Raw genomic sequence first — 11,490 nt, 5'->3', positions numbered from 1 at the left:
AGCTGAAGATGGTTGGGCCTAGGACCACTCTCTCCTACAAAGGCTATTCTGGGACATTGGTGACTGACCTCTAACAAACACAACCATCTTTCTTTGTGTCAGTTATGACTTCAACTAGTTGATACTCAAAATCTGTAGTTTACTTAACGTAATTGGTCTCATAAGGTGAAAAAAAAAGCACGGTCAGTTGCTGTAAAGATTGATTTAGTGCACTAAGCAAAGTAGCTGGTATACAAAATAAATATTTTGACAGGAAATGAAAAGTGTTGAATTGTCAGATTGTCTGATTTTGGGGCTTTTGTTGATTTTGATTTGTCTGTTCTCTAAACTCAGGATACAATAATGAAGGGCTTTTGCCCGAAACATCAATTTTACTGCTCCTCGGATGCTGCCTGAACTGCTGTGCTCTTCCAGCACCACTAATCCAGAATCTGGTTTTCAGCATCTGCAGTCATTGTTTTTACTAATACAATAATACCAGGCAGTCTGAAAATCACTGAATAAATTAAACTTCTAATAAGGAACTGAAGTATTCTCCAAGTGAAATCAGTCAAGTTCAGAACCTGTAGCCTTAAAATTGATGTGAAGAGAATTGGCGAGGAGATAAACTGTAATTTGTGGTTCCTGTGACTACTTAAGGGCAAAACAGTCGGATTTTTGTGTAATACAACTTCAATTCACTTTTGAGTTTTCCTTTTGTGGAACAAGACCTGATTTTTCAAGTGTAAACGGTCAATTTAATCATAGCAGTTGGCCAGTGATAAAGAGTCACCATGAAAAGTGAAGGACAGTTCAGTTTGTAACCCTTAACAACAATACCTGAGATTCCAAAGCATTTTTCTATCTTATATGTAACCACATCATTAAAGCAAGAAAGGTTTTTAATAAAATGCTCACAATCATTGCAGATAAATTTCAATAATGATCAAGGATTTTAATTAATATTTAATATCATTACAGAAAATGTTATGGTACAGTGTTGTTAAATGTCTGTCTTTGCTAGAATTACCACGATTGCTGGTACACTATTATCTGTACAATATCAATCTTTGTATTACTGTACACTTTTTTTTAAATTGGTAAAAAGGCTGTCAGCACTTAAGGGAGCAATTTCTTTGTTCAAATGAAAGATTTCCAATTCCTGTCCAACTAGGTGGTCAGCTGAGACAGAAGGCTGCTGAGAAATTTCCCAGTCAATGGCACTGAAAGGGCAAAATACCAAACCAGTCCACTCCAGCCACTCTGCTTTTGGCACTGAGCACATGAACACAAGATACAAGATAAAGAACAAGCAAAGCTCTTTGTGAAGCAATTATGTTGCGTACTAATAAGGATAATAGCTGTGTTTATCTAAGCTGGTATAAAGTAAGCAGACAGCCTTGCTAGTAGCATAAGTATCTGTATCTGAAGATGAGAGAACACAAGTTTAGCAGGCACCTATCGCTGTCTATCAAAAGCTACTGCTATTAGACCTAGCATTAAACACACAAAGCAACTGTCATGAAAGAGAAACTTTGCTCTGGGTATGATACAGAATGGATTCAATACATTATTACTCCCTCCTATTTCATTTTACTTATTCATTTTGAAATTAATTCAAGATGTCAACAACACTGGTCAATTTTATCCAAATCATTAAAAACTAGCTGTGCTGTTCCATATTACAGGATACAGTCAATAATATGTAGACATGCACCGACGCAGCTTTTGTGACGACATCATAGTCTTCCAATCACCATGACATCTACCACTTCACCCTTATGGAGCTCCACATATTGTTCTGTCTTTGGAGGTAGCATCAACAGTCCATTGGCACTACGCATACTCATCAGACGACTGCTCATCTGATTCCCTGCAGGGTAAAAAAAAAGACTTTGTTTGAAGTACAATTGACAACCTAGTTTATTGAGGTGGACTGCCATAGAATGAAGGCATTCAACTGACTCCTTTATGTAATTAACTTGGGTGCCACTGGCAAGGATGGCACTTCTTTCCAATTCTTAGTTGCTTTTGAACAGATTGGCTCTCTAGGCCACTTCAGTTCAGGGTCAATCTGATTGATTGATTGTTGTAGGGCTGGAACCAGATCAGGATCGGGATGACAGACATCCTTCCCTAAAAGATGTTCTTTAAAAGAAAAAATCTGCTTTGCTAATGAAAATTGATAATAGTCTCTATTTCACTGAATTCAAATTCAGCCAGGATATTTTCAAACATACTTAGCCATAACTTTACCCTGGGGCTCTCAATTACTAGCTCAGAAAGATTTACACTACCAGGATAAAAGGCATTTGTTTGGGTGGTTAGCTGGCTGTGGTCCCACATTAGCTTTTGTATATGGTAGAGGATCCTGTGATCATAATGAACCTGCATTTTGCCCCTCTCTGGCAAGACAGGAGGCAATAAAATTGGATATCATCAACTAGGGAGCCTCAAAATTAGAAATTGCTGGAAAAAACTCAACAGGTCTGGCAGTATCTGTGGAGATAAAGTGGAGTTAACATTTTGGGTTCAGTGATCCTTTCTCAGAACCGAATACCCGTTCTGAAGAAGAGTTACTAGACGTAAAATGTCAACATTGCCTTCTCTCCACAGATGCTGCCAGACCTGAGTTCTTTTTTCCAGCAATTTCTGATTCCTAGCATCTGCAGTTCTTTGAACAGAAAAAAATCTTAGATCTTGGAATCGCTATTACTTTCTCTTGGAATATATTGCTAATTTCTAAATTGCTTCACCAATCTCACCTGTACTCTGTGCCCAAGGCAATGGTTCCTGGTGGTGCCAAGTCAGAATACAGCGATGATACTCAGGCCGTGGATCGAGTTTCACATCACAGGATAACTGTAGAACAGCAATATTAAAATGAAATGTTCATTATGCATATGCACACAGGTGGCTGGTCAAGTTCAGCTGTAAATTTAATCTTTCTCCTTCCTACCTAAAACTCATTTTTAATCCAAGGGTTGCTTATGGAAGATCTTAAATATTACATTTACTGATGTGCTGGCATACAGGTGTATTTAAATTAATGTTAGAGATAGGACATCAACCAGAACAATACAAAAAACACTTACAGATAATACAGTACATAAAAAAAATTATTTTCCTGAAACCAGAAAATGATTCATTTCAAAGATAAGTTTGGGTCCATAAGTTTATTATTGTGATTTCGTATTTGTTGTTAAAAGTCATAAAGTACAGTGTGTTATCCAGCACCCCACCAACTAGAAAACACCACGAAGCAAAATCTCAGAAGTTCCCCCTTCTGCCCTAGGCATCATTGTTGCCGTATAAAATACCAATGTTGTCAGTCAGAAGTGATGGTGAAAAGATGGAGAGGGCTTTTAGCCTCTAAGTTCCAGTCTATGTTTGATTCCTACTGTTACCACAAACTGCAAAGGGTAAAACAAATCTCATTACCAGGATCAGGTCATATTGGTAAATGTGCTGAACTATGCAAATTTTCTTGCAAGTTGTACATTACTAGTTTATATGCGCTTTCGGGGATGGGGTAGAAGGGAAAATCACCATCATTTTTCTTCATGATCACTCTACATATATACATATTTAGGAATATAGTTGAAGATTTGGATTGACTAAATTTTATATCAGTACTGAGAAACCTATTGACAACAGAAATTTCCATTTGGTCAACAACTTTAACATAGAAAAATGTCTCGGTGCTTTGGAGAGGGGTAAAAAAAGAAATTACTGCCCAGCCAAATTGACATTGGGGGTTGACCAAAAGCCTTGAGAGGTATGTTTTAAGAAGAGGGGGAGAGAGAGAGAGGGTCAGAAGTTTTAAGTGGCCAGGTGTGGATGCTGCAAGCACTGATGCCAATGTGTGATAGGAGGTTTCAGGTATGAGGCTATGGAGGAACTCAAGCACAAGAAGCATTTTAAATTTGAGGCAGTGCAAATCAGTTATTAATTTGGGTGGTTGGGCAGGATCAAGACTAAAGCTTGAAGGGGAGTGTTTGATAGTAGTTGGGAGGGTTTAAACTGAATTAGCAGAGGGATAGGAACCTATGCAAGGAGTCAGAGGATGTGGAATCAAGAACAAAAGTCAGAAAGGGGAATGAGAAAACTGATAGCCAAAGGAATTGAAGGCCAGAATCAAACAAGGCCACAGTAAAACAAAGTAGTCATGGGACAAGGAACATTAAAAAGGTAAGTGGTAAGGCTTTGTGCCCAACATAAAAACCATTGAAAGTAAAGTGGATGCATTAATCACACAAATAGATGTAAACTGGTATGACTATGGAGATATGGCTGCAGGGTGACGAGGGATGGAATTGAACATTCAGGATTATTCAGTATTTAGGAGGACATTACTGTTAAAGAGGATATAAATACAATATTGTGGAAAAGTATAGGCTCATTCAGTATAAAATCTGTATGGGTGGAATTGAGAAATACCAAGAGGCAAAAAAAACATTAGTGTGTTAGTATAGAGACAATTAAATTGTAGTGATGATACTGGGAGTGGCATTAAACAGGAAATCAGAGATGCATGCGGTAAAATAACATTAAGGGTGATTTAATCTGCATATAGAGTTGGGTAAATCAAATCAGTTACAATATCATAGAGAAGGAATTCCTAAAGTGTATACAAGATGATTTTCTAGATCAATATGGAAAGGAACCAACTAGAGAACAGACTATCTTAAACTGAGCGTAAGCAATGGAAAAGGAATTATTGGCAATATAGTTATGAGAAACCCCTTGGGAATAACAGAATTCTTCATGAAAATGGAGACTGAGGTAGTTGATTCTGAGACAAGGGTCATGAATCTTAATAAGAGAGATTATGATGGATTGGCAAATGTTACTGAGAGGAATGACAGTGGATAGGCAATAGACATTCAAACAGCAAATGGGTGAATTACAAAACTCGTTTACTCTGGTGCAAGAGTGTTAAGAGAACAGTGGCCAAACCATGGCTTAGGATGGAAGCTAGAGATAATACTGTATTAGATGCAAACAGAAGACACACAAGTTGGCAAGGAAAAATACACTGGAGGACTGGAAAAGTTTAAAAGTCAGCAAAAAAGGACCAAAGGTTTGATTAAGAAGGGGAAAACAAAATCTGGGAGTAAGCTTGCAGGGAACAGAAGAACTGTCTATAAAAGCTTCTGCACGTAGGTCCTTGATGGAACAAAGAAATAGCTGACTCACTAAATTCATACTTAATGTCCTATTTTGAAGACAGGATAATATACCACAAATGATGAAATACAGGGTTGAGTGAGACCGAGACACTGAAGCAAATTTGTATTAGTAGAGAAATTATGTTGAAGAAGTTGATAGAATTGAAGGCTGATAAATCCCATGGCCTGATAACATCCCAGAGTACATTAGAAAGTGACTTCAGAAGTAGTGGATGCATTCGTGGTCATCTTCTGAGACTATTTACATCTGGCACAGTTCCTACAGAAGGGTAGCTGATGCAGCTCCACTATTAAAAAGGGAGGTATAGAGAAAACGGGGAATTATAGACAAGTGAGTTTGGTGTCAGTAATGCGGAGATGCTAGGGTCTAGTATCCAAGATTTTATGGCAGATCACTTAGAAAACAGTGGTATATTAGACACTGCGTGGATTTACAAAAGGGAAATCATGCTTGACAACTCTACCAGACTTTGAGGATGTAAATAGTAGAATTGATCAAGGGAAGCCAGTGGATATATTTTATTTGGACTTGCAGGAGGCTTTTGACAAAGTCCCACATAAAAGATTAATACGTAAAATTAAAGAGCATGGGATTGGGGCTAGTGTATTGAGATAGATAGCAAATTGGTTAGTAGCTAGGAAACCGTAGAAATAAATCATTCGTTTTGTGAATGACAGGCAGTGACTAGTCGGGTACTGCATGGATTGGTACTAGGACTCCAACTAATCACATGTTATTTAGATGAGGAAACTAAATGTAATATCTCAAATTTTGCAGAAGACACAAAACTGGATGGGGAGGATGAACTGTGAGGAGGATGCAGAATGTTGCAATGTGATTTGGACAGCCTGAAGGAGCGGGCGGATGCGGCTAAATGTGAGGTTATCTACTTTGGTAGCAAAAACAAGAAAGTAGATTATTATTTGGCTGTAAATAGAGGGGAATGTTCAATGGGAGCTGGGTGTCCTTGTGCACCAGTCACTGAAAGTAAGCTTGCAGGTGCAACAGGTAGTAAAGAAGGCAAACTACATATTGGCCTTCATAGAGAGAGAGGATTCAGGTTCAGGAACAAGGATGTCTTGCTGCAATTATATAGCACATTGGTAAGGCCACATCTGGAATGTTGTCTGCAGATTTGGTCTCCTTATTTAAGGCAGGATGTTCTTGCTATATACAGGTATAATTGTTTTGACTAAAGAAATTACGAGATATTGAGGGGGCGGGGATGGGATGATTAGGGTATTGAGATTGATGATCAGCTACGATCATAATGATTGGTATAGCAGGTTTGAAGGGTCGGATGGCCAATTCCTGTTCTTTTCTTCTATGTTTCTTTGTAGTTTATGGAGTGCAAGATGTGGTCAGATGAATTCTGGATGAACTAAAGCTTATGGAAGATAGAGGATGGACAGGTAACAAATTAAGTCTACTCAAGTCTGGAAGGGAAAGATGCTGATAAAAATTTCATATAGTTTTGAGTAATGATCAATGCAGGGAGAATTCTACAGCACCGAAAAAGACCCTTTTGTCCATCAAGAACAACAACACAACTCTGCTCTCATCCTATTCTTCTAGCACTTGGCCCATAGCCTTGTAACATGTGTGATTTCAAGGCATGCATCTAACTACTAAAATGTTGTTAAGGTTTCTGCCTCCACTATTGTTAAAAGAAATGAGTTCTAGATTTCCACCTCTCTCTGGGTGAAAAAAAAAGTCTTCTCCCATTCCTCTAAGCCTTGGGCATCTTAGACTTATCTATGTCCCTTATAATTTTATATAACTCATCATGTCTTCTCTATCAAATCTGTCTTGAAGATGATGTTATGAACACAGAACAGTATAGCTCAGTACAGACCATTTGGCCCTCGATGTTGTGCCAACCTTTTATCCTACTCTAAAATCAAACTGACCTGCGTACCCTTCATTTTACTATCATCCATGTGTTGATTCAAGTCACTTAAATGTCCCTCATGTATCTGACTCTACTACCACTGCTGGCAGTGCATCCCATGCATCCACCACTCTCTGTCTAAAGAACATATCTCTGGCATCTCCCCTAAACCTTCCTCCAATCACCTTAAAATTATGCTGCCTCATGATAACCATTTCCACCTTGGGAGAAAGTCTCTGGTTACCCACTCTATCATCATCTTGTACAGCTTTATCAAATCACCTCTCATCCTTCTTCACTCCAACGAGAAAAACCATAGCTCCCCCAATCTTTCTTCATAAGACCTGACCCCCAGTCCATGCAGCATCCTGGTAAATCTCTTCTGCAGCCTCTCTAAAACTTCTACATCCTTCCTATTAAGAGGCGATCAGAACTGAACACAATATTCCAAGTGTGGTCTAACCAGGGCTTTAGAGAACGGTAGCATAACCTTGCAGCTCTTAAACTCAATCCCACTGCTAATGAAAGCCAACACATCAGATGCCTTCTGAACAACTGTATTCACTTGGGTGGCAACTTTGAGGAATCTATGGACAAGATTCCTCTGTTCCTCCACACTGCCAAGAATCCTGCCTTTAACCCTGTAATCTGCATTCAAGTTTGACCTTCCAAAATTAATCACTTCACACTTTTCCAGGTTGAACTCCCTCTGCCATTTCCTGTCAATGCCCCATTGCAACCTACAACAGCCCTCCAGACTATCCACAACTCCACCAACATTCATGTCATCAGCAAACTTACTAACCCACCCTTCCGTTTCCTCATCCAAATCATTTATAAAAATCACAAAGAGCTGAAGTCCCAGACCTGATCCCTGAGGAACACCACTGGTCACTGAGCTCCTGGCTGAATACTTTCCATTTTCTACCATCCTCTGTCTTTTATGGGCCAACTAATTTTGTATCCAAAAAACCAAATTTCCCTGTATCCTATGCCTCCTTACTTTCTGAATGAGCCTACTATGGGGCACCTTATCAAACACCTTGCTAAAATCCATGTATACCACATCCACTGCTCTATCCTCACCAATGTGTTTTGTCACATTCTCAAATAAATCAATAAGTCTTGTGAGGCATGACAAGCTCCTCACAAAGCCATGCTGACTATTTCGAGTCATAGAGATGTACAGCATGGAAACAGACTCTTTGGTCCAACCTGTCCATGCCGACCAGATATCCCAAATCAATCTAGTCCGACCTGCCAGCACCCAGCCCAAGCTATGCTTTTCCAAATAATCATAAATCCTGTCTCTCAGAATCCTCTTCAATAATTTGCCCACCAGGGACATAAGACTGACAGGTCTGTAATTCCTAGGGTTATCCCTATTCCCTTTGTTAAACAAGGGAATAACAATTTGCCAGCCTTCAATCATCTGGCACTACCAAAGTGGACAATGAGGACATAAAGATTACCGCCAAAGGTGCAGCAACCTCTTCCCTCATGTCCTGTGGTAACCTTGGGTATATCCCGTCTGGTCCAGGGGACTTATCTATCCTCATGTTTTTCAAAATTTCCAGCACATCCTCCTCCTTATCAGATTGTCATTTGTGAGGACAGCATGAAACAAAGTTCCTCTCAGTAGTGAATACTGAAGCAAAGTATTCATTAAGGACCTCCCCTGTCTCCTCCAACTCCAGGCACCAGTTGCCTCCATTATCCCTGATCAGCCCTACCTTCACTCTGGCCAGCCTCTTGTTCCTCACATAAGTGTAGAATGCCTTGGGGTTTTCCATAATCCAACCTGTCAAGGCTTTTTCATGACTCCTTTCAGCTCTCCTAAAGTCCATTCTTCAGTTCCTTCCTGGTTACCTTCTAACTCTCTAGAGCCCTGTCTGATCCCTGCTTCCTCAACCTTAAGTAAACTTCCTTCTTCCCATTGACTAGATGTGCCACATCTTGTCACCCCAAGGTTCCTTCATCCTAGCATCCCTTCCCTGCCTCAGTGGGACAAAACTATCCAGCAAGTGCTCCCTAAACAAACTTCACATTTCTGTTGTGCATTTCCTTGAGAATATCTGTTCCCAATTTATGCACAGTTCCTGCCTAACAGTATTGTAAATCCCCCTCCCCCAATTAAATACTTTCCCATACAGTCTGCTCCTATCCCTCACCATGATTATAGGTCAGGGAGTTGTGATCACTATCACCAAAATGCTCTCCGACCGAGAGATCTGATACCGCACCTGCTTCGTTGCGAAGCACCAAATCCAATGTGGCCTCCCCTCTAGTCGGCCTATCTACATATTGAGTCAGGAATCCTTCCTGGACACACTTGACAAACTCTGTTCCGTCCAGACCATCTGCACTAAGGAGGTTATAATCAATATTAGGGAAGTTGAAGTCATCCATGACAACAACCCTGCTCCTTCTGCACCTTTCCAAAATCTGCCTTCCAATCTGGTCCTCGTGTCTCTATTCCTATTGGGGGTCTATAGAAAACTTCCAATAAAGTGACTGCTCCTTTCCTGTTTCTGACATCCATCCATAATGACTGAGTAGACAAACTCTGCTTGACGACCTCCCTTCCTGAGCTGTAATATGATCCCTGATTAGCAATGCCACTCCCCCACTCCACCAATCATTCCTGCCCCTGTCTTCATTATGGCCACAACACTGCAGCTCCAAGTACTCATTCATGCTCTAAGTTCATTACTCTTATTCCTGACACTTCTTGCGTTAAAGTAGACACACTTCAACAGATCACACTGACTGCAACTTTGCCTTGTCAAATGTATCTCCTTTCTCACAGACTCTCTGCACGCTGTATCTGCCTGTTCACCAGCTACGCCATCCTCAGATCCATAGCTTTGGTTCTCATCCTCCTGCCAGACTAATTTAAACCCTCCCGAAGAGGTCTAGCAAACCTCACTCCCAGGATATTGCTGTTCCTCCAGTTCAGGTGCAACAAATCCTCTTTGTACAGGTTCCACCTTCCCCAGAAAGTAGCCCAATGATCCATATAACTGAAACCCTCCCTCCGACACTAGCTCTGAAGCCACGTGTTCAGCTGCACTTGCTCTCTGTTCCTAGCTTCACTAGCCTGTGGCACCGGTAGCAATCCTGAGATTACTACTCTGCTTGTCCTGCCTTTTAACTTCCAACCTCACTCCCTGTCTTCACTTTTCAGGTCCTCAGCCTTTTCCTAGCTATGTTACTGGTACTGATGTGCATCACGACTTCTGGCTGCTCACCCTCTCCCTTAAGAATTCTGTAGGCTCCATCTGAAACATCCCTGACGCTGGCACCCAGGAGGCAGCATACCATCCGGGAGTCTTGGTCGCAACCAAAGAATCTCCTGTCTGTTCCTCTAACCATTGAATCTCCTATCACAATGGCTCTCCTATTCTTCCCCTTCCCTTCTGAGCCACAGAGCCAGGCTCGGTGCCAGAGACCTGGCCGCTGAGGCTTTCCCCAGATATAAAGATGAAATGAGGCAGTATTTGTAATGGAGAGAACTTGAGCCAGGAAACTCTGCTTGAGGTTGAACTGAATGCAGAAATTGCAACAAATCTGGTTCAACCTGAAACAACGGCCATGTTCAAATAGAATCATTAATGTGGGCACACCATTTATGGCTGGAAATGGGGACAATTTTTGATTTAGTATTGTCACGTAGATACAGTGAAAAGTCTTCTTTCATACTATCCAGACAAATCATACTTTACAATAGTAATAGAATTAGGGTAAGTAAAATGGAATGCAGAATATACTGTTACAGCTACAGAGAAGATGCAGAGAAAGATCAACTCCAATGTGTGAGAGGTTTGAGAGGTTGATTTGTCAGTGGTAACATCAGGGAAGAAGTTGATATGCGTTTTCAAGCATTTGTATCTTCTGCCTGATGAGAGTATAACCGGGTTGGGGGGGGGGGGGTCTTTGATTATGTTAGCTGCTCTTTTGAGCCAGTCAAAAGTATAGAATTCAATAGTTCAGCTTTCTAAAGTTTCAAATAGAGATTGAAAATTGTTTAATGTTGATAACATGGAGTTTGTGTACAGGTGAAGAAAGATGATCGAGAAAAAGAACTGGGTGCTATTAGCATATAGTGAAACGTCCTTGAATGATGGTGGCAAATAAAAGAGTATATGTAAGCATGAGGAGGGGGCCAAGGCTAGATTCAGCTGTGACTGGACTGGTAACAATGAAACAAAATCAGGGCAGTATCACTTAATTGAACAATGACCAAGTTGTGACCAAGAATGCAAAGAAGGTGAGGAGAGACATTGCACCATGGCTATGGTCGAAGAAAATAATGCTGTAACTAGGGTTAGATTTGGTAAGGTGCCAATCCCTGAGAAAAGTGAATCATTCTCAAAATAGATGAGAGAAAAATGAGAATAAATGCTTTGGGCATAAAGTGTTTTTGA

General features: G+C 40.5%; 1 protein-coding gene across 30 annotated transcripts in view; it reads right to left on the bottom strand.

Annotated features, from left to right (window-relative positions):
- Positions 1-909: 909 nt before the first annotated feature.
- Positions 910-11,490, bottom strand: part of LOC122553706 (gephyrin) — a 540,724-nt gene continuing 530,143 nt past the window's right edge. For all 30 annotated transcript variants that reach the window (XM_087989971.1, XM_087989989.1, XM_087989990.1 and 27 more), the window contains 2 exons: positions 2,745-2,841; positions 910-1,852 (listed from right to left, as the gene is read on the bottom strand). In XM_087989971.1, the coding sequence (XP_087846097.1) occupies positions 1,719-1,852; positions 2,745-2,841 (231 nt within the window). In that variant the 3' untranslated portion in view covers positions 910-1,718. The remainder of the gene's footprint in view (positions 1,853-2,744; positions 2,842-11,490) is intronic.

The sequence above is a fragment of the Chiloscyllium plagiosum genome, unplaced genomic scaffold (genome assembly GCF_037043375.1).
Source record: "Chiloscyllium plagiosum isolate Xiang-an unplaced genomic scaffold, Cpla_swu_hap1 HiC_scaffold_8, whole genome shotgun sequence".
NCBI lineage: Eukaryota > Metazoa > Chordata > Chondrichthyes > Orectolobiformes > Hemiscylliidae > Chiloscyllium > Chiloscyllium plagiosum.
The sequence above is the reverse complement of the archived record's forward strand: the minus strand, read 5'-3'. Positions and strand labels throughout refer to the sequence as shown.